The following is a 24,083-nucleotide window of genomic DNA, read 5'->3' on the forward strand; positions in this document are numbered from 1 at the left end:
AGCAAACTAATAAATGGCAATGTAAAATCTGTTACCAATTTTTTAGTAAAACTTATGTAGCTATGTAATTATGAAACAAATAAACCAAAAAATAGGTTAAAAGGTACGTGATATAGAAGTTTCTATTATAAATTTTGCCGTTGTTTGTAAAACTACAGGCTGCTGATGATAGAAAAGTCGGCTTATCATAATTGCCAATAACGTTGAGTAAATCGGATCGTGTATTGATCCGCACATATTGGATCAATTCTGGCTCACTTACGATGCGTTTTTTTTTTTTGATATCAGTCGTTGTTTGCTTGACATGATAGAAGGGTGTAGATACGTTGTTACAGTTAAAAAATACTGCGTGGAGACCGAAACGTCAGTTTGGTTCAAATGAGCACACTTGCAGACGAGTTAGCTAAGAGCACAGCAATTCATATGCCGATGATCTCAAGGGCAGTATAGCTTTTGTTTGACAGGTCACAGTGGACAAGTTTAATATGTTTGTCACACCTTATCAGTAAGCGTAATGAACCATGGTGTCAGGTCAATAATAAAATGAAAACAATTCTTATCATTCGCCCTTATTAAGAATACGCGTGGGCAACGCGTTTTATTGGCGGCTGCGATGTGGAAAAGCAAATATTTGCCTTATCCATGATTCTACAGCACAAATAGGCAAACGCAGCAAGCATTATCACCTCATACCATGTAAGCAGGCTTAAGCTGCAAGACAAAGCATATAACTGCAGTTCCTTTGACTGTGTCTCAAATGTCTTTTGGTCATTGTTCATGTGAAAACAAACGAACCCAAAAGGCTCTGGGATAAATGTACTTTGAGCTGTGTAAAATGCAAGGAGTGTTAGCGTAGGTAGACTATGCGCTTTGTACATATTACTGATTACTGTTTTTTCTCAACTGATGTACTGGTGAAAAGACTGACTTAACCGTGCAGCCTATTGTTTCTTCAGCTTTCATTTAAGCACGGCGCCACTCATGAAATATTTAAAGAAGGTTTTACGCATTTAGTTACATAATCATGTATAACCAAGTAGCGTTGATAGACGCACAAATTCCTCATGCAAATTTACCTACATTTGTTGTTGTGATTGACTGGTTATCGATTTCACCACCTGCCTTGCGCCGCTTACATCGGTTTTAAAACAATCACATTCTGTACAACGATTCACTGGTCGACAGCGCCTTAAATCGATTTTTTCATATTTTTGCCATTTTACTAGATTTGATACCAGATGGACAGAAATTTTAACCACTTAAACATAGCAAATCAAAGGAGGTTCGTATCGCCTATACCGGGCAATTGTGTTGTGTTTAAGCTTAGGTTGGACTTTGTTAGCTGTTAAGAATGTGGGGACATCTAAGGGAAAGTGTACAGGCCCACGCAACAAATATCGTACGTGATATTTCTGATCGCCTATCCACGTCGGAACAAGATAGAAACAGAAATCTTCAGTCGTCGCACAAGAACGCCATGAAAAATGTTGTGACGCCGAACAGCATTCCACAATTTACCCTCCCTCCTCTGCTTACATACGACGCAAGTGAAGAGGAGCTGGAATCAGGTGATGGTAGTAACGACAGTAAAAAACAAGATGCGCACTCTCAAACACAGGCCAGGATGGATGACTCGTTAAAACCATTGACAGTTTACAACAAAGGTAAAACGTTGATGCATATGTATAGTTACTGCTGTTATAAAAGCAATATAACCGTTTATGAAATAAAAACCATTGCCTATTTTGCAAACGCTAGTTGTTTATCATCCAAGTGAGGTATTGCATCGGGTTTTTAGACGATCTTGTACATTAAGTAAGTTGTACTTAATCGGCTAAAGTATAACTGAATAAATCATAAAATAGGTAGAAATAAAAATTCTCACAGATTTGTGCGCCTTCAGATCAAAACTGCCACTCCTTATCATCCAAACGAAGCAAAAATCTTCAAAAACTTGATCAGGAAGTAAGTGATGCAAAATTGTGTTTCAAACCAATTTAGGTGTAAAAGTTAATAAATGATTGGGAATTCACAGCTAACGTAGATGCAATTTCATGATTTTTTTGCTTTTGCGTTGTTATTGTGATTTTGCATGATTAAATTAACAGTTACCGGGTGAGTCGAATTCGAATTTACCCGGCCCTCATTGACCAGGGTCACCACAACCATTTACTGCAAAATAATAAATGCATTTAGAAGGTCACAAAATTACTTCTATGTGAATTAAAGTACATTGGTAGAATTGGTACACAAACTTTTGCAGCAAAATCAACCGGGCTTAGCCCTTCAACATTTGCTGTCGACAAAGTCAGGGTTTTCGACGCTGACAGAAAGTCCAAACACGCGACGAAAAGAATCATTGTTTCTTTCTCCATCACCATCATATCACATGACCGAAATAGGAAGTCTTCCAATGTCTGGGTATGAAACACTTACACTTTACATAGTATTTGCCTAGGTATTTTTTCAATAAGAAGTTGTCGAGAAACACTAAAGTTAAAGAATTTTGGCACCTGATTGAACTACAATATATCAATCAACGAGTATTTGACCAAAAGTTATACTCAGCAAATTATTGATTGACGTCTGGGCGGGTTGTCTGTTGCAGAAACGTCGACGCCATTGGCATTTCAAGTTCAGATTCGGATCTGAGCCGTACCGTATCTCCCTCCTCGTCCCCGCTCATTGAAAGATTAAAACAAAAGCGTTTGTTTGGCAGGTAAGCTGCACGAAATCATCATTTGCCATTGGCGCATGAGGGGTAAAAACATCGTTTCGTACTGATTTAAACAAAACGCAAAATACGACGCGGGAGATAATACTAATTGTAGAACAGGGGTTCAAATGGAACAATGTTAGGTTAAAAAACACTGCAGTCAAGGACAATACATAAACGTACATGGCAGCTTTACAATCGCACAGTCAATACACTTAGGAAAAAACCCGCTAGAACAATTTTATGCATTGTGTCGTGAAAGAAAAATCGTATACCGCTAGTTTGTGTCAGGCAAACAACGTTCACACTCGAGATAAAGCCAGCACAAACAGCTTGTGTCAGAAACCACTTTTACAGCAATAATCCAATTGCTCGGCTTATTAGCTGTGAACGCACGAGATCGATGGGAATTCTGGCTAACAACTGCCAATTTGCCGAAACTGCACTTAACTGCACTGTTTCACAGGAGTGCATTGGACAGCGACAGCAACTCTTCTTGCCATTCCTCGCCTGTTCAACATCGCAAGGTATGAGCTCACCCAGCGACAAGTTAATGCATATTTAATGAGGCGTACACGGTCGACGGACGGCACAAGCTAATGCGCGTGCTATGTCTATGCAGATTTCAGGAAAAGCTTTTCACGACAATTCCACTTGTGCGACAGAAAACATCGTTCCGACGGAGCAGTCCGCTTTTACCGGCAAGGGAATTGGCAAAAATGAAAGTGACGGTAAACACGATTGATATTTTGCTGGTAGCGGTTTAAGGAATTTAATTACACAAGTGATTGTAATTCGAATGCGACGCGCATGTTAGTGCTTTTCTCTTGACAGGGTATTAAAACAGCACTCTGTAAAATAGCCGGGAATTCCATCTTATATTCTTGTTAAATAAGGATCTCATATTCTGCTCATGATTGTGCCTGAAAAAATGTTTTTTTAATATTAATATTTTAACATGGACGGGTGTTGTTTAACGGCGACGTATATCATCCAATTGAAATGTGTTCGCAATTGTTTCAAAATTTGTGCCAATTTTCTTAAAACCGCAGTTTAGTACTCAATGCATTTAAAAAAATGCTCGACAACAACTGTCAAACGCTATGTTAAAATACTAACCTTTAAGATTATTTTCCAACAAGTTAGCAAACCTGCCTGGAACGAGTGATTTAGCTTTCTTAGTAAATGTCTTATTTGGAGGTATTTAGTTTTGAAGTTATTTTGTTCACGTTTATTAGGCAAGACTGTAAAAAGAAGTCGAAGTGCTTCGAATGTTTTTGCAAAGTCAACAGCAGCACGAGCGTTATACAGCACAGAAGTAGATCATTCAAAATCACCACGTATCCACATCATACTTACTTACCTACAAACCCAACAGAAACTAAACGTCTCAATCCTGGAAGGAGAAAACTTCGTTGACGAAAGGTTGCAAGGTTATTTGAAAGTAAGTGGCGGACTGGCGGATAATTAATGCTACAAAAGTTTATGTTGTCATTTTTTTTATTTTCACTAAAACAACTAATTACTGCAACCCTGTTTACTACCTTCAATACATTTTTAACGACAAGTGGATCGATTTTAAATGTCAAAATATGCAACACGCGCCTATTATGGTACATTGACATAAACAAGGCTTAGGTACAAAGAAAAATAATGCGGATCAATACAATGTCAAGGAACAAAACTATCCAATCAATCAGTGGAATTAGCGTTAATTAATTTCTGTTAATTCGGACTAATCTTCCATATTTGTAAATCGCCTTTTTGTGAAACACCAACGTGGACGAACCAGTTAACATCCTGGAGAATTTCACAGGAAAAAAATGGTCACCGCGGCATGCAAAGTGTTCCCTTATGCAAGAAAAGCGGTTCTTAAACTCTTGTCCACGGTCCGTTAGGGGTCCGTAAAGCAATTTCACGGGGATTATTTTCACGGGACAAGAATTATTTCTCCAATGGTATTTGATGTGAGATCGTGCGAATGAATAAATTTGAATCATAATAGAATTTAAGATGGACGCTCTTTATTGCTAAACAATGCTTTTCATTCTATCGCAAATAACAAAAATGAAACTGTTTGCGCACAACCCTGAAGTATCAAGTTTGTAGAGATCTTCTGGCAAATGTAATTTTATTCCGATGTTTCGACGTCCTATACAGGTCGTCTTCATCAGGGTAAATAACACTGAATGCGACTAGTGCACGATAAACTAAGAAAAAAAGAATGAAACCCAAGCACGCCACAACGCAACGAAAACACCGCTCGATAACGAATGATTAGGCCTCTAATCTTTAAACAGGTACCTGTAGCACGCTGAAAGCATCACGCCCGTTGGTGAATATTCCATGACTCAAGAAATAGTCTTTTCCTGTAGTCAGGCTCCCGGGCCAAAAAAGTTCAAAAACCAACATTACCTGACTGTAAAATGTTGTATTGTTTAATTTCATTAACAAATATTCACAAAAGTATTATATGGTGCCCCATGAAAACTGTTGGCGATTGTAAGTTTAGCCGTAAACATACATACGCACCTATTCACACGAACATTTTCTTGGCGAATAAAAATCCACCCATTTACTGAACCTGATTTTTTATAACGTAGTTATTAGGGTTTCAAAATCAAGATTATTACTACCATATTTAACGCAATACAATTTAGTGAAAGTAAAGTCCATGCAATATGCCAGACAACATTAGTTTGGCTTGAATTCTTACAATAGCTTAATTAGAAGTGGTTTTCCACTTTCATGCACTTTTGCTTACTGTGGTAAGCTGGTTTCAACTTTTAGATAACAATATGAAACATTAAAAACTTTTTAACTTCGATGCCACACTCGCTGTATGTCACTTCCGTCACAAACATTCGGATTCCCATCATACTTTCTCATGTATAATCAGAGACTACAATTGTATTTGTTGGCCAGACAGGAGCATTCATGACGGAGACAGTAATTCAATGAAACATAACCTTAACCTGCGTTGTAAAAGCGCAGCTAAGGAATCTAACCTAGATTTAGTTGGATCAAAAAGATTTGACAAACAATGCCAAAACTTTCATTAAAAAAGCAAAATCGCCAAAGTAATCACTTGGGTGCCAACTGCCAACCAGTTCAATAAACCGCCAAATTTTACAAAAATATCCGCCAAACCGCCAGCTGCATTTTTTGGTGTCAACCACTCTCAAAAAACGCCAATTCTGTGGAATTTGGCGACAAATCCGCCAAATTGGCAACCCTGGCTACATGCACCTGCTTAAAGATTAGATGCCCAATCATTCGTTATCGCGCGGTGTTTTCGTTGCGTTGTGACGTGTTGCGTTTCATTCTTTTTTCCCTTCGTTTATCGTGCACTGTACTAGTCGCATTCAGTGTTATTTACCCTGATGAAGACGACCTGTATAGGACGTCGAAACGTCGGAATAAAATTACATTTGCCAGAAGATCTCTACAAACTTGATATTATGCCTGGCAGCAATAGCTTATATAACCCTGAAGTATGTCTTTTCGGTAATGCCACAATCTGCCTTTGGACGATTGTTATGTGTGCAAAACCAGCTAAAATTTTGAATTGTCCAGTGGGAAATGAGAAACTCAGCTATTGTTTGTTGATTCAAGTTTGCGTTTTACTAAAATATACATTGAAAAAGCTTTTTGGACCACTGGTCTTGGAGATAACGAAAATGGGACCGTTAGATTCTTTTAAAGCTTAAGGACAACTGTGCTAGGACGACGTTTTGCCTTCTTTTTTATTTTTTTGGCGTTGGGTAGGAGCCTCGATAAAATTGGTTTTCAGCCTATTGTCGCATGTAAATCATTTTTAATTTAATTGTTGTGTTATTGATTGCTGATCAATCCATTACTGGTCACAATTTTCGTGCAGGTGTCGCTTCTTCCACGCTCTTATGGAAGTTTTCGAAGCGATCTGTTTCCACTTTCCACATCGCGAATCGATATCAAAGAGAGGTTTTCATTTGATGCCGTTGGGATCGACGACATTTGTCACGTGTCACTCGAGGTAATGTCATTCTAATGGTGATGTAAAGGTAACTGTCGTTTTACTGTCTCTAACACCCATGTATGTTTCGAAACCACAAGCATCACTGGCGTGTGTTATAAAAGGTAAATAATTAACTTCAAAATTTATTACTCCCAAACAAGAGGACGAAGAGGTGGTATTAGAATTAGAGGCATGATAAAAAATACCGCAAAGGCTGAAAAACAAACTCTCAAATTTTCCAATTGGAGTAAAAAATTTTAGGCCATGTTACAATTTCGTGCGGCCAACCTATTATGGGTAAATAGTAAATACCACAAATTAGATAACAAAGTATGCTTTACTACTGGTTTCCTGGAAAATATATTTTAACATTGCAGATTTCCTGCAAAGAAAAATCGGGTGGACTTCGCCAATCGAAAAAGACATTAGGTGCGATTGTTGTGCCATTAAGTGATTACAGGTTGACTGACTCAAACGACATATGGCTGGACCTAAAACCGTCGGAGTTGGAGGTATCTATCTTTCTTCTTATTACAGCTCGCTACAATATAGTTGATCCGTTCAAGAGGTGCATTAAATGCACACGCGTCTAGAATATACTTAAAACAAGCAAATTAAGTATTTGTAAACCGTAATTTTGTTGATATGTCCAGGATTTACCCCACATTCAACTTTCGTTGTGTTACCATGCTATGTTGGGTTTTGTCACTGTTGAAGTCATTGCTGTGCGGAATGTGCCTAAAGGAACATTAGGAAGATACCAAGGTAACATAACTATCAGTCAAAACGGTAGTTTGTCGGGTTGTTGATCCCGATAAAAAAAATTAAAAGGGCGTATAGCCTGCATGATGCGCAATGGCGAATAACCGACTTTCTCGCTAGTGGACATAAAGAACTCTAAGATTCACATTTAATATCGATTATTATGGGTATATGGCAGTGTAATTGACGAGTACAAAGCCATTTTTGGGCGTTGCTTTATAATGGATCAAAGACCAATCTTAAGTATTTACTGGGATGGCCTTCTTATTATATCATTTTGAGATACTGGACCCAAAATGATATACAAAAAGTTATACACAAAGAAATAAAGTGTTACTCAAAGTTTGTTCTGATATTGGTAGATTGTTACGTTGTGCTTACCGAGGAGCCATCAGTTGAAAAAAGTTCGAAGAAGCAAACCAAAATATCACATCGCGACAAAGACCCGGTTTTCGAAGAATCGTTCATTATCTCCATGTCTAACGACCAGCTGGTTATTATGGCAACATTATTTGTCAAAGACCGCGTTAAGGGAATTTGGATTCCTTTTGGGTTTGTGAAGTTAGGTGACGGGGTCGACAACTGGAGCGGTCAGTTGCAATGGTCCCAGGCCCTTGCCCGGGAAGGCCAACCGGTCGTTTACTGGCATTTGTTGAGAGCGCCATAGTATAAATAATAAGAGTATGCATAGTTTCATTTTGTTGATGACATGATTTGTTGATAATAATGCACCAAACCAGGTCCGAAACACACAAGGGCGACGATGTTAACATTTGCATGAACTTCGAACTCCTTTAATGTCGGGCAAAAACAACCTAATAGAAAAAGCTTTTAGCATTTAATGCTGTAGTTTATGTATCGATCGCCTTTCGAAAATCTCTGCAACATATTTGGTAGCGCATAAGCGCATTATTGTTGTTTTATTTATTTATTTACATGACGCATTTCAATTAATAAATTGCTTTACATGGCTTGACATACGTGGTCGCTACTATATTTCAAACATATGTAATTGTCGACAAAAACAGGCAGTGAAGATGCAAAATTACGTTGTCATATTTTTTACTTATTGATTTAAATTGATTAGGCAATGGGGAAAAGATCTTATTTGATTACGAAGTTCACCTATATTCCCAAGACCCCTCATTTGTGTTAACAATGCCTTTGTGTAATCTATATTCCAAACCCAAGTCGTTATAAAAGCGCACATGTGTGCGTCATCAATTTTGAAAAGGAAAAACTGTGCACTTAACTACATCTATCTGCAGTTTGAAAGGGCGCAATCATATTTACAACACACAAGGCCGATCAATTTGTTGCATTGCTGTGTTTCCAGAAACCGTTTTGTCAGAAAGTTTGAACTTTTCACCAGAGACTGTTGTGAATCTTAGTTGCTTCCGTTCCGAAACTGGCTGGAGGTCATTGCGGTGCCAGCAGAAACACTTGTTGCGGCACCTGATGGCCTGCTTAAGGCACCTGCTATCGTCTTTCTCATGATAAGCTTTCGAACAACACGGGAGTTGATGCAGTAGAGCAGGAAAAGAAACAAGCCTTGCAGGCCGTTCACCACTGCGTTTGCGTAAATGAGAATGATGGAAGGATTTTCTCCAAAACCTACAGAAACACGTTTTGTGGGATTTTAGGTTTCGTAATACAAGTCACAGTTAGGGCATTTGGTTTAATAACTAGTAAGATACGTTTTTTCTAAAAAAGTTTTCGACTTGCTTCTACAGCAGGGGTCGGCGACCTTTTTTGCACCGGGGACCGCTTTTGAAAGTAAAATTTTACCGCGGACCGGTCATAAAAAAACTACAAATATTTAGCAATAAAAACGCTTAAATTAGTTTATCATCCCCGGAATACATGGGCAAAATGCTCACAGCATTTAACCTGAAAAATTATACGGCCCGGTAAAGAACTCCTCGCGGACCGGCTGTTGCCGACCACTGTTCTACAGGACAAAGCTTACATGCAAACCTTTCCGTTAAAACAGTTTGCACGATACGTGTTGCTTTTATCGGTGTTTAAATTTCTATATAGTATGAGGTAGGTCAGTGACATGATTATCGCAGGGCTTGATATTGCAACAGTTAAGTTACATAACATGGGTAAGAACTGTCATGAAATTCACTTACCGACTAAAAATGAAACAATCCAGGGTAGTCCAAGAACGGGTAACAGCGTCAGGACAGCTTTTAAAGTAGCAGAAAGATCTTCGTAGTTGACAAAAGATTGTCGCCGTTTCACTGCAGGTTTAAATCGATTTGCCTGGGAAGATTTTAAATGCACGAAGTATGCGACTTTAACTAAAATCACGGTGTTGGCTAGTAGCACCAAGCCGATTGGTACCATTACAGAATAGATAACCATGTTAGGGGCAAGCCAACACCTCTTGTATATCACAGAACCGTTTGTGGTTAGGTCCAGTTTGTCCATGTAAATATCATGAGTGTAGCCGATACTTAGCGCTACACTGACGACAGCAGCCGGTACACCCCAGCCTAAGGCAAACCGAATCCCATTTAACTTTCTTTGATGTTGTGATGTGAGCATCATAGATTGGTTGGTTGTTTTAAGAACAAGTGTTATTCCTTCTAGCATCATCCAAAAACCTGAATAACAATAGACAAACGCGAAATATATATGCTGCTTGCACTGGTGTTTTTGGGTTGCACACATAACCTAAATCTTGAGATTTGCGGCGATCGCTGCAGATTTGCAAATCATGTACATGTACTATTGTACCACAAATAGTATAGCGACTTGGAGCCATTATATGTAAAAAAGGAAAAACTAATTCTGTATGCATACACAAAAAAATCTATTTTCGTTGCAAAGCACATCTTGTGTTAAAGAAGAAAAACGTCATAAAACTGTTCTCGATATTTGTAGAACAAAACGAATTTCTAAACAGGATTTCTGTGATGGCTTTACGCAAATCGAATTGTCGGACGACTTACTTGAAGCCAGCATGAAGAAATGGACTAAAGTTGCAGCAATTTGACAAGTGACGTTGTTTTGCAGGGCGTAATCATGTAGCAAGTTAAATACGTGCAAAAACAGGAGACTCAAGGACAAATTAATTTGTACAAAGGTACGATCGTTGCGAATACGTGCCCTTAACTTGATAAGGATTAGAGCCGTGATGACCAAACTTATCACCGAAATTGTTTCCACAACTAACGATGTCGTCTACAAAAAACAGATCAATGCATTAAATAAAGTGCTGGTAAATGAACAAAATTCGACCGTTTCAAAAGATATTAAAATTTATAGGCCAGCTAATTTGTCATGTCCGTGCGAATGTTGTGTGCCTCATAAGGCAATCTACAAATCTCAAATAAAGTACTTACCTTAACTCCATCAGGGACTTCAATGTAGGTTACAGACAGTAGAACTGCAAAAACTGTTGTGTGATTACAATAACACGACACGAAATTTTCATCCACAGTTTCTTTACATCCAAAACTAGAGTATGTTTTTTTCGCCAAGTTGATAAATGCACATCGAACTTTAACATCCACCATAAGCATTTTACTTAACGTGGGTACTATCTCTTTTTGTAAAGTGTCCATCACATTATTTTCAACAGAAAATGCAATAGGAGCAGAAACTTTGAGCCCTGTTTTGTTTAGGAAAAAGTTCACACTTAAATGGGATGAGATTCGAATTTCTTCTTGCCTGGCGATATTTGAGGATCCAATTATTTCGTTTTTCACTACTCGAATTATATCAGATGATAGATTTAGAAACCCTACTGTGATGAAGTAGGTTTCATTGACATCTGTAAGACCAGCAGGGGCAATAACAGTTTTATTTTCTGTCAAACTTTGTATTTTGTTTGTTACATGACTGTTTGTAAGATACAATTCCATGTTACTAGTCGTGACTGTGATTGTAGAATTGAAGGTGGAACATTGCTGGGCCAAGTTTAAAATTTCGTTTTCAATTTTCTCGATCTCGGTAAAATCAATCTTCTTACTGTCGACGTCATTTGGAAGCAATGTGGTAGTTTTGTACTTTGTTGTGGTAACTATAAAATAAAATATAAAATATAAATTCATTTTACAAGGTGATATTGACTCTTGCATATGTAAACGTTGACTAACCGGTTCCTACATTTGGTGTTCCTGTTGTTGATGATGAAGAAGAAGCGGTCGTGGTAGTGCTGGCAACATTAATTGTCGCAGTTGGTGTCTTTGGTTCGGAAGTCGAAGCGACAGTTGGCGGTTGCGTTGATGTATCCCGTCCATTTGATAACGTGGTTGTTGATACAACTTCGGTACTTTTAGAAATGAGAGTGGTCGTGACTGCGTAAGCCACATTGTTTGTGTCTTGCGGACTGTCTTGGTCATTCGTATAATATCCACCAGCTAAAAATAGATGTTTGTTTCTGAGCCTTTAGTTAACTTGATAGAAGGCTTTTCGAACCGTATTGAGAAAAAATTGGGCATATTTGGCAACACGTTGTCTCATATACCAAAGCATTTTTTTATTAAACATTATAAGTGGGGAAGGACGTGCCACTGAAACGCTAAATGGAACAGCAAACAACGTGTTACAAAGCGTGCAGGGAGTCAAAATCATTAAAAACACCTCTCTTATTAAGTCTTTTTAATTTAATTTTTTTGTAGTGCGAGGCAAGGTATAGGCTAGACAAGCTGAAGAAAAATAGGATGCCAAACACAAATTATAAACAAGATTTATACTCAAGTACTTTTTACGCGAAACTTTTACCGTAAATACAATTAGCACAAACCTGAAACAGAAATAAAATTATTATTGTTAATACACTGTGTCAGGTTTTGCACTTTTGGTGTCATAAGTGCGATGCAGTGGCTGAGATTCACACTTGTTAAAAAAAACAGTTTAAAAACACGTCTACCGTCAAAAGCCATTTTTTGTATTTAGGTATGAATGAAAATAACAAAATAAACTTACCATAATAAGCTCCGACCAAGGTTTCCAAACTTAAAACAAAAAAGAGCAGCAGATTGATTGTAGCCATTGTCAAGTTAGTAAAACAAACTTATAACTGACGAAGACCTCCGTATATTTTCCACAAAAGGAACAGACCACAAAACAACTTCGGTCCAAATGGTTACATTATAAATCTATTATCGCAACTTGCCAACGAACAAAGAAGTCCCATGATCAATTAGGACCCAACTAATAGACCAACGAGACATTAGTCCTTCAAAGTGTGCAGACCAACTGCTGATTAAAGGTAATAATAGATGGTGAGAGCGTATGTTTATTGGTAACAACTCAACATTGCACTCTGGCAAAACAAAATGAAAACATACGCGCTAACACAATGCCCAAGAGCAATCATATGTTTGTTTCGTCAAACTGAATTACTCACTTAGCTTTTAGACTCAATTCCACAAAAACACTTTCATGCAATTTAATGCGGAAATGTTAAATGGTTGCTTCCGGCGATGCATAAATGTGTTGAATGATGTGATGTTGAAAAATGTCGATGATGACGAATTTTAACAAAATTTCGGATTTGTCGGATTGGAAAAAAAGGCGAATCGGTTTTGCTGCACAGGCTGATGTCATACAGTGATATAACATTAACAGGGCTCGTTAAACGTTCACAAAACAGAGCAATTGCTAAACCAAAACTAAGAGTTAAAAGATAAAATAGCAAGAGTACTGAAATTGCACAGTTAACGCATAAAAACGCGCATACGCATAAAAAACTTAAAATATTTTGCTCAAGCAGTTAGGAGAATAGTCATTTCAGCTGATTAGAAATTGTTTGAAATGTTTTAAAGACACAAAAAGGGCCGAGGCAGCGGTTTTTTATAATGCCTGTAGCAGCCTTTAATGCTATAAAGCAGTTCTGGTGAGCAATGTAGCAATATGAATGATACTTGGCACTTCATTCAATCCTATGTTTAATCAATACTTATGCATAAAGTATAATTGACACAGGTGAAATCATAGTAGAAATCATGCTTTCTCTTGAGTGTTGTATAGAAGTGGGGTATTTTCATTTGAAGATTTATCCTCTTCTTCAGGCTGATTCACTTCCAAAACATTAGGTGATGTGGAATTTAGGCATGGAATTGGGATCAAGTTATTGTATATGCCTGTTCCACATATAAGAATTGCAAAACCAACAACCTGCAAAATCGGTCCATTTGAAAGCAATGCACAACACCCAACTGAAAAGAACAACATACCTGCAACCATTGGAAGGCTTCCCACTGCACAGCTAAACTGACACCCCATATTACCAATGTTCGAATACTATCCAAAACCATTCTGCCAAAAAAAATTGGAATAATTGCAAAAATTGGAAACACCAGCTTATTATGCTAATAAACACCAAAAGCAGTGGTGGGATTCAATTTTTTTGTCAGCCGGTTCTATCACAAAAGTCGTATTTTTCAGTCGGTTCTGTTACAAGTCCATTGACAGTAACCAGTGAAGGCCACCCGGTTCGCTGATCTTACAAAATGACATAGACGGTTCTATAGAACTGGTGCGAACTGGCTGGGGAATTCCACCACTGCCTATAAGGAACTATCTTTTTTCATACTCTTTCATATTAATGAAAGCAACAAGACTTAAATGTCTGTATCACATGGTTTGCATTTCAATATATCAGCAAATACTAATCAAACAGTTGGAATCCCAATGTATGAGTGATTTTTAATAGGCACAGTGGAAGTAGTAAAACACAGAGTTACATATCTTAATAAACGTTAAAAACAATAGAGGAGTTCAAACTTTCTTTAATGATTGCCCAGCTTGTTTTATGTAAAAGCAGTACTGTGCAACTAACCTTGTAGTAGCACTTAATTCCTTTGTCACACTTATTCCAAAAAAGTTAAAAAATGCGATACTGCAAATGCTTCCAATCTGGGCAATAGCAAGTGTTGAATTTTGACCAATTTGATATAAACCATCCAGTGCATCTTCCAGGACACCACGCGGGTTTCCACTAAACTCGCCGGCAGGAATGTAATACATTGGAATAAGCAAAACTCCCAAGATGGTCATTCCAAAGAAACCTTTTATAAAACATTAACCATTAACTTGAAATAGAAAATCATGTTTGAAAAAAAAGCAATGATGTCAGCTGACTTTATTAAATTCACATGGCCAGCTGTTTAGATGATACAAAGGGTGCCAGGCTTTCACAAGCTCTGCAAAGAACTTTACCACAGGTGGTCAAACAGGTTTGGGGCAATAAAACTACAAGACAAAACATTTTTACCCAATAAAGCTAGCATGAAGTAAAGTGGAACCAAGGCCTTAAATTTTCAATTTAGAGGACTGTATACATTCTGCAATAATTACATGACAAACATTACAAATTATTAGTTCTAAACATCATCATAAAGCTATGGAGATAAGAAATTCATCAAACCAATTTTGCAAAGGGACTGCTACTTACCTTCCCATCCAACAGCCTGTAGAGGATGAATGTCTTTGCCATTGACAAACTTTTCTTCAACAACCATTTGAACCCCACTTATAATTTGGGCAATAAGAATAATCAAATCTCCTGCAAAGTATAATGAACTATAAGCATACTATACAATGCATTAACAAACAAACTAAGCGAACTTGGGTATTGTATATTAGCCAGTGTAGCTGTTTAAAAAGTTTAACATTTTGGGGCCTGTGTGTTCACCAGTGGGTTAACTGTGACCAAAATTTGCACAACTTTTGAATAACTATCTATTTGAGGTTAAACCACTCTTTCTTCACAAATAGAAAGAAACAAACACTCCAGCAAAAACCAACAAAATGATATGTATCCTTTTCAGGAAAGAAAACTAAAAAACATCACGATTCATTTGCAAACTTACCTGTCAATATTTCATTTGGTCCATATTCATCACTTGAAGAAAAGACTATGTCTGAAATGCCGACTAAAGCTAAACCTATGATGGTTAAAAATATTCCAAACCAGGCTCTTCGTTTAATTACACTACCAAGGAATGCGACTGAAAGTAATGCAGTGAAAACAATAATTGCCCCTCTTAACATCTGGAAACTTGAAGCATATGTATAATTCAATCCAATGTACCTGAAAAAAATTATTGAATAAACAAACAAGGTAATATCTAACGGTGCATTATTCAGGCAGATTTTATTATTTTGCACAACATATTTAGTATTTCACAAAACACTAAAGTGTCCCCCTCAGGGAAGGGGATGCATATTAATTACAGTAACATAATATATTCAAATCATAGAAACTTGCTTTTGGATGGTCTAAATACCACATAACCACACTGCTTAAAAGGTTAAGATATTGTAGTTAATGACACTAATTCAATTGATGTAAACTTGTTTAATCAGAGTCCAAAAAGTACGTTTTTCCTTGTAGACCTACATTAGAGATGTCCCAGTCATGTCACACAAAGCAGGGCCAAGAAACAAAACTGGACTGAAATTTTGATTGCCAAAATTCATTTCATTCTTTCTGTACTTGTGCCAGTAGTACCATATCTTAAACACCAAAAGGCATGAAAATTCCCCAACAAACATTCCAACAGCCTGGAAAAACAAAGGTGTACAAATCCTTTAGACCTCCTAAATTTGCACAACACTAAGCAGGATCACAAAGTGATTGTTATAATACCTGCAGAAAGGGATGATCAAAGATGTGGTTTGTGCCTTGTGGTCCTGGTGCACTTTGTTTATCTGCCCATCTATTTTACAAACACAATAAAGACTTCTGAAAATTTGTGTTAAGAACGAATAGGGAAACAACCAAATGCACCAAAAATACTTACTTGGTTGCTAATGTGTTTATTGAACCAGTAATCACCATTCCAACAGCAATCGAAAGTTGATATGGGCTCCACATCGTTTTGTGGTTGTTTACCAAAACACAAATTTAAACAACTTAACAAACATAAAAACAACAAAGTATGAAATAAACTGGCTGGCTACACAACATACACAATTCCTGACCAAACACAACGTTAATGCGTTAGTAAACATTACCACATTGTATGTATAATATGTGTGCAGTGTATGTACAGTACATGTGCCTGAGCTAACATAGGGCAGCCATGCATACACAAACACACCTACCCCGGCCCCCCCCGCAATCGCAATGTGATCACTCTAAATTTAACATTAAATACGCGGCGCCACTATCTTGCCAGAGAAGTAAATGTCGAACGTAACAGCAAATGATACGTACACTTTTTCTGCAAGTGATGTAAAAACAAGACAAGCAGAAATGAAAAATCTTCGCAGCTTTAAACCTTTGTTGGCCAGCCCAGGCGTCAGGCCCATTGTCATGTGATTGCCCGATTGACCGCATCAACAAAAGCGTCCAACCGTGACAGTGTGTGCAAACGTCGTATTTTTTGCACAGTTTGACGCACACCAAAGAACTGCAGCTGCTGCAAGTCTATGTGTGACAAACTATTTAAATCAGATTAAATTCACAAAAACAAACGTAAGAACAAGGATTTTGCGTCGCATAAATCTTGTTCCTTTGTTCTGCAGAACAGCTGTTCAAAGCGAAAAAAATTCCAGTCTTTGGATAGGTTTCTAAATTCTCTAAAGCAGTAGTTCTCAAACTGTGCGTCGCGACGCCCTGGTGCGACGTTTCAATTTTACAAGGGCGTCGCAGAATAGTTCCGTTTCGTGGCCCAGTGCCGGTCCGCGGGGAGTTCGTTACCGGGCCGTACTTTTTCAGGTCAAATGCTTTCAAACATTTTGCCCATGAATCTCGGGGATAATAAACTAATTTACGTTTTTATTGTCAAATACAGTGTTTGTAAATATAACTTGCTATTTGCCTAATTCGAAAACATCACAATTAGCCAGGCCGAGACGACGGTCTGTCGTTGCCACGCAATAATGATATCGTCGCTTTAAATCAGTAGTTCTAAATGTGTGCGCCAGAGTAACTTGTCAGGGCCTATGTGCGCTATGTAAGAGTGATATTTGCAGGTATTATTTAAGGCAGGCCTGTCAAACTCGCGGCCCACAAAGCCCTCCAATGCGGCCCACGAACAGTCAACATCAATTGTAGTATTTTGTCAGATTTTTATCTAATTATATTAAATTTTTGTTACTTTTCAAAGTGAAAGTTATTATTTAAACAGACATTTACCAAAATTTGATTTATAAATACAAATTCATATGTTATGAACAGAAACGATGGTAATTAAACCGTTCCTAAAAGTTTCAGTCAAGGGTGTACCACCTGAGGCTGTACGGTCACATTAAAATATATGTACTGGCGGCCGTTATATAAAGAAACTCTTTTGCCAAAACTTTGATTTTTAAACTGCCCTAAACAGATTTTGTGTTACTGAAAAGAGTATTACCAGCCTAGCAGCCATATGCGTCAGACTTTTGTAGGCCTATAATGTGCAAACAAAACATGCACGAAAAGCGTCACAATATTGATTATGACGTAATAAACAGTTAAAACTGATCTTCACACTGTGCAGCTCAACATGTGCATCAAGGTGGAAATTAATCTGGGATTTTTGGGCGCCATTAGATAGTATATATGTTACAGCGAGAATTAATTGTTCCGCTTGGGTGATTTCCGCTTGGAAGTTCTCGTTTATTCGTGACGTATTGAAATATTCATCCGCGACAGAGCATGTGCTTTGAACGCCACGTTTTTGTGAGCTGCGTTAGTTGCTAGGTTTGCAGTCAATTTAAGTGAATTTATCCTAATTTCTATTTGAATAAGTGAAACTGTAAATGTTAAGAGCAATAGCTAAAATGCTGAATTGTCAGTTGTGGAACCTCTAGCCGCGTGCTAGTAAAGCCCTGGTTACCCAACAGTTGAAAAACTTTAATGTAACGACCGCTAGGTGCGCAGCCTGGCCCTGCGCCGTTCGTCACACTAGATAACCCTTTTTGTAAAACGCGCCCGTCCTACAGCCTGTCCTCCAAGACGACCCACTCTTGCAGTTGCAACGAATGTTCTTTTTTGGCGATAAAAGGCAACGCTGACGAATAAACCAAGACGACAACGTCAATAGCAACGGCAACGGTTTTTCTGTAACCACAAATAACATACATAAGCCAGACGTACACATTATGACGTCATAGCGACCATCAAACAATAAGCAGTTTTAACAGTAACTTGACTTGTTATGAGTAATTTGGAAGTAATCTAATGTAAAATATGACCGATTAATGTAGATTTAGTTTAAAACCTTGTGTGTACTGTTAAAACTGCTTATTGTTTGATGGTCGCTATGACGTCATAATGTGTACGTCTGGCTTATGTATGTTATTTGTGGTTACAGAAAAACCGTTGCCGTTGCTATTGACGTTGTCGTCTTGGTTTATTCGTCAGCGTTGCCTTTTATCGCCAAAAAAGAACATTCGGTGCAACTGCAAGAGTGGGTCGTCTTGGAGGACAGGCTGTAGGACGGGCGCGTTTTACAAAAAGGGTTATCTAGTGTGACGAACGGCGCAGGGCCAGGCTGCGCACCTAGCGGTCGTTACATTAAATATGATATAAACCTTTTTCTTTACATCTATAATTTTAAAACAAAAACTAGCAGATAATTGGCGGCTGTTGGTGAAATAATTAGGATCTGCAATGCGGCCGTCGTAGCGAAAAGGTTGTTTAAGATTCAAAATCACATGCGGCCCTCGGCATAATTTCCAAACTGCAATGTGGCCCCCGGACCCCACGAGTTTGCCACCCCTGATTTAAGGCGTGCTTGATATTTCTTGGTGTATTATTCGTTCAACGCTCAGTGGGTACCAAGTTAGAAATAATGAGCACTGTCTGCAGTAACTGGCATCATGTTGCATTACCCATTATCATATTTACATTTTAAGATTTAAGTGCTCAAATATTGCTTGTTTAAGAATAGGGCTCTAAATTATCGCACTGAGGTTGTACGTAAAATATAATCGTTTTGATTTTTGTCAATTTTGAGGGAGGCGTTTACATATACTGCACACGTAAAAGGGAAGGTACAGAACAAAAGGTTGAGAAACATTGCTTTATATCAGGGGCGGGCAACTTCTCCAGTCGGCGGGCCTGATATGGGAAAATGAAGTACTTGGCGGGCCGGATTCCTGAATCGATATACATTAATCGCGTTTTTATCCAGTGATTTAAAACGGATTTTTGACCACCCAAACCAAATACATTCAAGAACATTACAATTAAGTCCAAACAATCTAACTGACATAACATAAAATTATTCACCACAGTAAATTCAATGCATACACCACAGACTTAGATACTGCTGAAACACTAACTAGGCTACACGTGTGGAAACAAAGGAAACCGTGAAAGCAGGCCACACACAAGGTTGGTCGTAACAATGGACGTATGGTGCAATGGTAACAACGGCGGGAAAGTTTTTTGCTATTGGGGAGCGTTACTGTCCGTTACATTTACAACTATAATTTGGCGCAGTAAGCAAGTAGTGGGGGATTGCGGCAGACTGTGGCCGCGGGCCACATTATCATGTAAGACCTGAAACTGTCTGCGGGCCGCTCAAAATCCCGTCGCGGGCCGTATGTTGCCCGCCCCTGCTTTATATGCACCAAACCAGAATTTTCTCTTTTCCATTAAAAGACTTCTTCAAACCAAACGTTATGTTTCAAAGCACGTTGACAAGATTTATTACACAAGCATACTAAACGAAGCGAATACAACATATATTTATTCCACAAATATTGACACATTTACAATTTTTTAAATTGTGTGATTAAAGCTTGTTGCGTCCACTTTTACTTGGTCCATGCGGTCTTAAAGAGTGCTCACCTCCCTGAACGTGCTGTATTTGCCTTCAAAGAAACAAATAAAACAATTATTGGTCTGTTTTCCCACCTTTTTTAGAAGGGTACAGAAAATACAACCAAAATTTGCTTCTACCTTGTATGTGGAGGTTTCTTGTGATAATTTGAGCTGCCAATTCCTGTTCGTTCAAATGTGGGAATAGATATATTTCGTGTCCGATCTTCCCATTCCTTGTCGAAACTGTGATTGTCATCTAAAGAAAACCATAATAACTTGGTGCACCTAACGTCTCAAAGGGACAGGTGTAAATAACAAAGGGCATGCAAAAAAGACAAAGTTGCAGAGGGTCAGACTAATTTTCCATTATCAAATATCTTGCCTGCACTAGTTATCACAGATTCAGTGTTAAAAATCGAAATTAAAAACCAGACTTTGAGCAGCAAAACTACCTCAAAATGCATTCTTTGTAAACCCCCAATAAAATTAGTACTGCTGGAATAAAGTTTTTTTGTCTGTGGTGTTAAATGTTAAGTGCAGGCAAATGATTGTGATGAAACAAAAACTATTTTACACACAAAAAGGACAGGTTATAATAGTTTTAAGTAAGTTTTCATGAGTTCTTGGATGAATGCAGGCCATATAATACTGTTTGGTGGGCAACAACCTGCCTACAGGTCATTACCATTCCCTGTTGTAATACATACTTTCATCCATTTCAATGTATTGTCTTTCTTCCTCTATTTTTCCCTCATGATGTCTTCTACGTTCTACAACTCTTCCTTTTCCACCAAGATGTTGCCCCACTGCCATTTTTTCAAAACCAGATTCACTATTACGCAAGGTCTTGTGAGTTTCTTTTACCTGTCATAATCAATTAAAAAATTTATTGAAAAAGTCATGCAGTCTTGAATCAGTTTTTAAAACTAAAAAAACAAAACTTTACCACAACAGGTTTTTAGTCTTTCTTTATTGCTTAAAATACCTAATGCTCGGATCTACCTGATCCAATCCAGGAGCAAGGCTGCTGCTGAAAAGTAGGTGTAAAACAGTTTTGGTTCAAAATGCCTTATATTACAGTTAAGGTCAACTGACCACTGGTGCCAAATTCAATTTGCAATGTGCCAAATACAAATAAGAACGGGTGATAATTTAATATCATTGAAAACAGGTACAACATACACAATGACATAGAATATCCTTTGCTACCCATCTGTATCATGCATGGTGTATAAACAATAACTCAGATATAATAAAACCTGCCCAGGAGCTTTTCTTGTAGAAGTTGATGCTTGAAACACCTTTGGTTTAGATTTCCCATCATTTTGATAAGACATAACTGAAGAGGATGAAAAGCTGTAGCCATTTTGATCATCCTAGTTAAAAGTTAAAAAAGCATTTTTTTGAATAATGATTTGCATTCCTATTATGTTTGTTAAAACTGAATTTTTAGACATCACAGTTTTATAACATTATTTCCAAATGGAACTTATGATCAAGTTTACCTTCAGAGAATTCATTTTTCCATGCATTTCCGACATTAACTTACTCATATCCCCAAAACTTGACTGGAAAGGGTCACCAGATCTTAAAATAATCACAATTATGACATTTTAGACTTATTATTGCAAAAAAACAAAAAAGTTGTGTTGTTTTCCCACTGACTATTACTTACCTGTCAATCTTTTCTCCAGCGTTTCTGATAGGCAAGTTGGTTCCAAAATGTGATGGAAAACCACTGAAAAATAACAATGTTCATGAAAATACAACGACCATTGGTCTTAACAAATGTAACAAAAAAGTACATTAGTTTGTGTTAGTAAGGTAAAAAAACGAGTACCTAAAAAAGGGATCCTCTTCAAAGTCTTTGATGAAATTTCCAAACATGATGCAAATTGCAAAGAAAAAAAGTTGACAATCAACAAAAAGCGAAATAGTATTGTTTCACAAAGTTTGCATTAGCTGCTGGTACAAAATGTGTTTATCAATTACATTTGGCAAAAATAATTGAAACTTAGGCAGTAATATCCCTGTATGCAGTATTTATATAAGTCATAAATAGATTGCAGCAAAACTGCGCAGCAAAGACTTCTGGCAATTTCTTGTTGACAAGGCACCCACGCTTTATTGACCAATCACAGTCATTTTACAAACCTATATTTTTTTCTTTAACATTGGGGTGTTTTTTTTCAAAAACAAAAATGCATCATAGCAAAAAAAGCATCAGCAAAACCTCTGAAAGGTATTTACCGCATTTTAACGATTCAAACCGGAACTGAACTAGAAATGGCGAACTTGTTTGTGAATTACTTTTTCTTAAAAACCGGATCTTGAGTTGAACCTCATATATGTTTAGTGTTGAACCCGAACTTGAACCTACCAGACAAAAATATTTTGGAGTGTATGTATGTACAAGCACACTGAAAATAACATTATTATGGCTCACATTTCACCATAGAATACTATTGGTTTCACCAGCTGATAAGTCACGTCACTCACGTGTGCACTGCAGTAGAACACCGGTATTGTTCTGGCAGAATAATTTCCCCCATATACAAAAACTTAACCACAAATTTTCAGGTACCATAACAACTTGCAAAACAATAACAAAAAATGCCAAAATAAAACAAATAAAGGAAAAAATTAAACGTATTTTATTAATAAAAGTTAAAAGTTAAAAAAATAAAGCTATGCAAAGTCTACGCGCTAAGTGTGCGACTTTTTTAGAATTTTCGAACATTAGTAGAAATCATAGCCGTCAGCGTTAAATCAACCTAAAATTAGCGTAAACAGGTTACGATTAATCAATTATTGTGAAAGTTAAGTTTTTAACCAGAAGAATGTAATACGGTAGCCCAGAGCTTTCTCTTTTCTGTCCCGTTGACGTTACGACACACCCTCCTCGCGTTTTTACAGCAGAACGTTTCACGCGAGACGCCATTTCGCATTTTTGATTTTTTCGACAAAGGATCAACACGTCCCAAAATCGGCCCAAATTAATCGCAATTATGGTCAAGCTCCGAGGGTAAGCTTTTAATCAGAATAGTACTATGTTTTAGTTCAGAGCAAGCCCTTTCCTATCCAATTAATCCCACGTGACACCCTATTCGCGTTTTTACAGCAGAACGTTTCACGCGAGACACCTTTTCACATTTTGCTAGTCTAGCGACAAAGTATCAACACGACCCAAAATCGACCCAAATCAATCGCAATTATGGTCAAGCTCCGAGGGTAAGCTTTTAATCAGAATAGTACCATGTTTTAGTTCAGAGCAAGCTCTTTCCTATCCAATTAATCCTACGTGACACCCTTTTCGCGTTTTTACAGCAGAACGTTTCACGCGAGACACCTTTTCACATTTTGCTAGTCTAGCGACAAAGTATCAACACGTCCCAAAATCGGCCCAAATCAATCACAATTATGGTCAAGCTCCGAGGGTAAGCTTTTAATCAGAATAGTACCATGTTTTAGTTCAGAGCAAGCTCTTTTCTATCCAATTAATCCCACGTGACACCCTTTTCGCGTTTTTACAGCAGAACGTTTCACGCGAGAAACCTTTTCGCATTTTGATTTTTCGACAAAGTATCAACACGACCCAAAATCGGCCCAAATCAATCGCAATTATGGTCAAGCTCCGAGGGTAAGCTTTTAATCAGAATAGTACCATGTTTTAGTTCAGAGCAAGCTCTTTCCCATCCAATTAATCCCACGTGACACCCTTTTCGCGTTTTTACAGCAGAACGTTTCACGCGAGACACCTTTCCACATTTTGGTATTGTAGCGACAAAATATCAACACGACCCAAAATCGACCCAAATCAATCGCAATTATGGTCAAGCTCCGAGGGTAAGCTTTTAATCAGAATAGTACCATGTTTTAGTTCAGAG

At 37.7% G+C, this 24,083-nt stretch overlaps 4 protein-coding genes across 4 annotated transcripts; 1 reads left to right on the forward strand and 3 right to left on the reverse strand.

The window, feature by feature from the left end:
• The first annotated feature begins 1,351 nt into the window (after positions 1–1,351).
• LOC145215011 (uncharacterized) lies at positions 1,352–8,451 on the forward strand. The gene is made up of 11 exons (XM_080083665.1): positions 1,352–1,664; positions 1,904–1,965; positions 2,264–2,421; positions 2,609–2,719; positions 3,183–3,243; positions 3,339–3,447; positions 3,955–4,160; positions 6,597–6,731; positions 7,091–7,225; positions 7,367–7,478; positions 7,838–8,451. Exons 1-11 carry the CDS (start codon positions 1,352–1,354, stop codon positions 8,140–8,142), a joined length of 1,707 nt encoding a protein of 568 aa, XP_079939791.1. The 3' UTR covers positions 8,143–8,451.
• A 43-nt stretch (positions 8,452–8,494) lies between these two features.
• On the reverse strand, positions 8,495–12,643 carry LOC145215010 (putative adhesion G protein-coupled receptor E4P). The gene is made up of 6 exons (XM_080083664.1): positions 12,417–12,643; positions 11,585–11,848; positions 10,829–11,508; positions 10,436–10,667; positions 9,611–10,087; positions 8,495–9,089 (listed from the first exon to the last, which is right to left on the reverse strand). Exons 1-6 carry the CDS (start codon positions 12,481–12,483, stop codon positions 8,863–8,865), a joined length of 1,947 nt encoding a protein of 648 aa, XP_079939790.1. The 5' UTR covers positions 12,484–12,643; the 3' UTR covers positions 8,495–8,862.
• Positions 12,644–12,711: 68 nt separating this feature from the next.
• Positions 12,712–16,509, reverse strand: LOC145215012 (solute carrier family 35 member F6-like). Its single transcript, XM_080083666.1, has 8 exons — positions 16,241–16,509; positions 16,087–16,156; positions 15,838–16,001; positions 15,308–15,528; positions 14,890–15,000; positions 14,275–14,503; positions 13,670–13,751; positions 12,712–13,610 (listed from the first exon to the last, which is right to left on the reverse strand). Exons 1-8 carry the CDS (start codon positions 16,312–16,314, stop codon positions 13,437–13,439), a joined length of 1,125 nt encoding a protein of 374 aa, XP_079939792.1. The 5' UTR covers positions 16,315–16,509; the 3' UTR covers positions 12,712–13,436.
• A 3,556-nt stretch (positions 16,510–20,065) lies between these two features.
• Positions 20,066–22,701, reverse strand: LOC145215104 (myeloid leukemia factor 1-like). The gene is made up of 7 exons (XM_080083758.1): positions 22,037–22,701; positions 21,872–21,934; positions 21,702–21,783; positions 21,456–21,572; positions 20,904–21,060; positions 20,335–20,452; positions 20,066–20,246 (listed from the first exon to the last, which is right to left on the reverse strand). The coding sequence occupies exons 1-7, from the start codon at positions 22,081–22,083 to the stop codon at positions 20,168–20,170; spliced, it is 663 nt and encodes a 220-aa protein (XP_079939884.1). The 5' UTR covers positions 22,084–22,701; the 3' UTR covers positions 20,066–20,167.
• Positions 22,702–24,083: the final 1,382 nt, after the last annotated feature.

The sequence above is a fragment of the Phallusia mammillata genome, chromosome 2 (assembly GCF_965637545.1).
Source record: "Phallusia mammillata chromosome 2, kaPhaMamm4.hap1.1, whole genome shotgun sequence".
NCBI classification, from domain to species: Eukaryota; Metazoa; Chordata; class Ascidiacea; order Phlebobranchia; family Ascidiidae; genus Phallusia; species Phallusia mammillata.

Bases quoted from the DNA above. Each gene is read 5' to 3' on its own strand.
- LOC145215011 (XM_080083665.1), top strand. From the start codon at position 1,352: ATGTGGGGACATCTAAGGGAAAGTGTACAGGCCCACGCAACAAATATC. The intron at 1,665-1,903 runs GTAAAACGTTGA...GTGCGCCTTCAG, and splicing joins ATTGACAGTTTACAACAAAG to ATCAAAACTGCCACTCCTTA. The intron at 7,226-7,366 runs GTATCTATCTTT...TGATATGTCCAG, and splicing joins TAAAACCGTCGGAGTTGGAG to GATTTACCCCACATTCAACT.
- LOC145215012 (XM_080083666.1), bottom strand. From the start codon at position 16,314: ATGTGGAGCCCATATCAACTTTCGATTGCTGTTGGAATGGTGATTACT. The intron at 16,002-16,086 runs GTATTATAACAA...TTGTTTTTCCAG, and splicing joins TTGATCATCCCTTTCTGCAG to GCTGTTGGAATGTTTGTTGG. The intron at 13,611-13,669 runs GTATGTTGTTCT...CCGATTTTGCAG, and splicing joins AAGCCTTCCAATGGTTGCAG to GTTGTTGGTTTTGCAATTCT.
- LOC145215010 (XM_080083664.1), bottom strand. From the start codon at position 12,483: ATGGCTACAATCAATCTGCTGCTCTTTTTTGTTTTAAGTTTGGAAACC. The intron at 11,849-12,416 runs GTAAGTTTATTT...ATCTATTTTTAG, and splicing joins CTTGGTCGGAGCTTATTATG to CTGGTGGATATTATACGAAT. The intron at 10,088-10,435 runs GTAAGTCGTCCG...ATTGTTATTCAG, and splicing joins TTTCTTCATGCTGGCTTCAA to GTTTTTGGATGATGCTAGAA.
- LOC145215104 (XM_080083758.1), bottom strand. From the start codon at position 22,083: ATGTTTGGAAATTTCATCAAAGACTTTGAAGAGGATCCCTTTTTTAG. The intron at 21,061-21,455 runs GTTTTATTATAT...TGATTATGACAG, and splicing joins CAAGAAAAGCTCCTGGGCAG to GTAAAAGAAACTCACAAGAC. The intron at 20,453-20,903 runs GTATGTATTACA...GGTTTTCTTTAG, and splicing joins ATACATTGAAATGGATGAAA to ATGACAATCACAGTTTCGAC.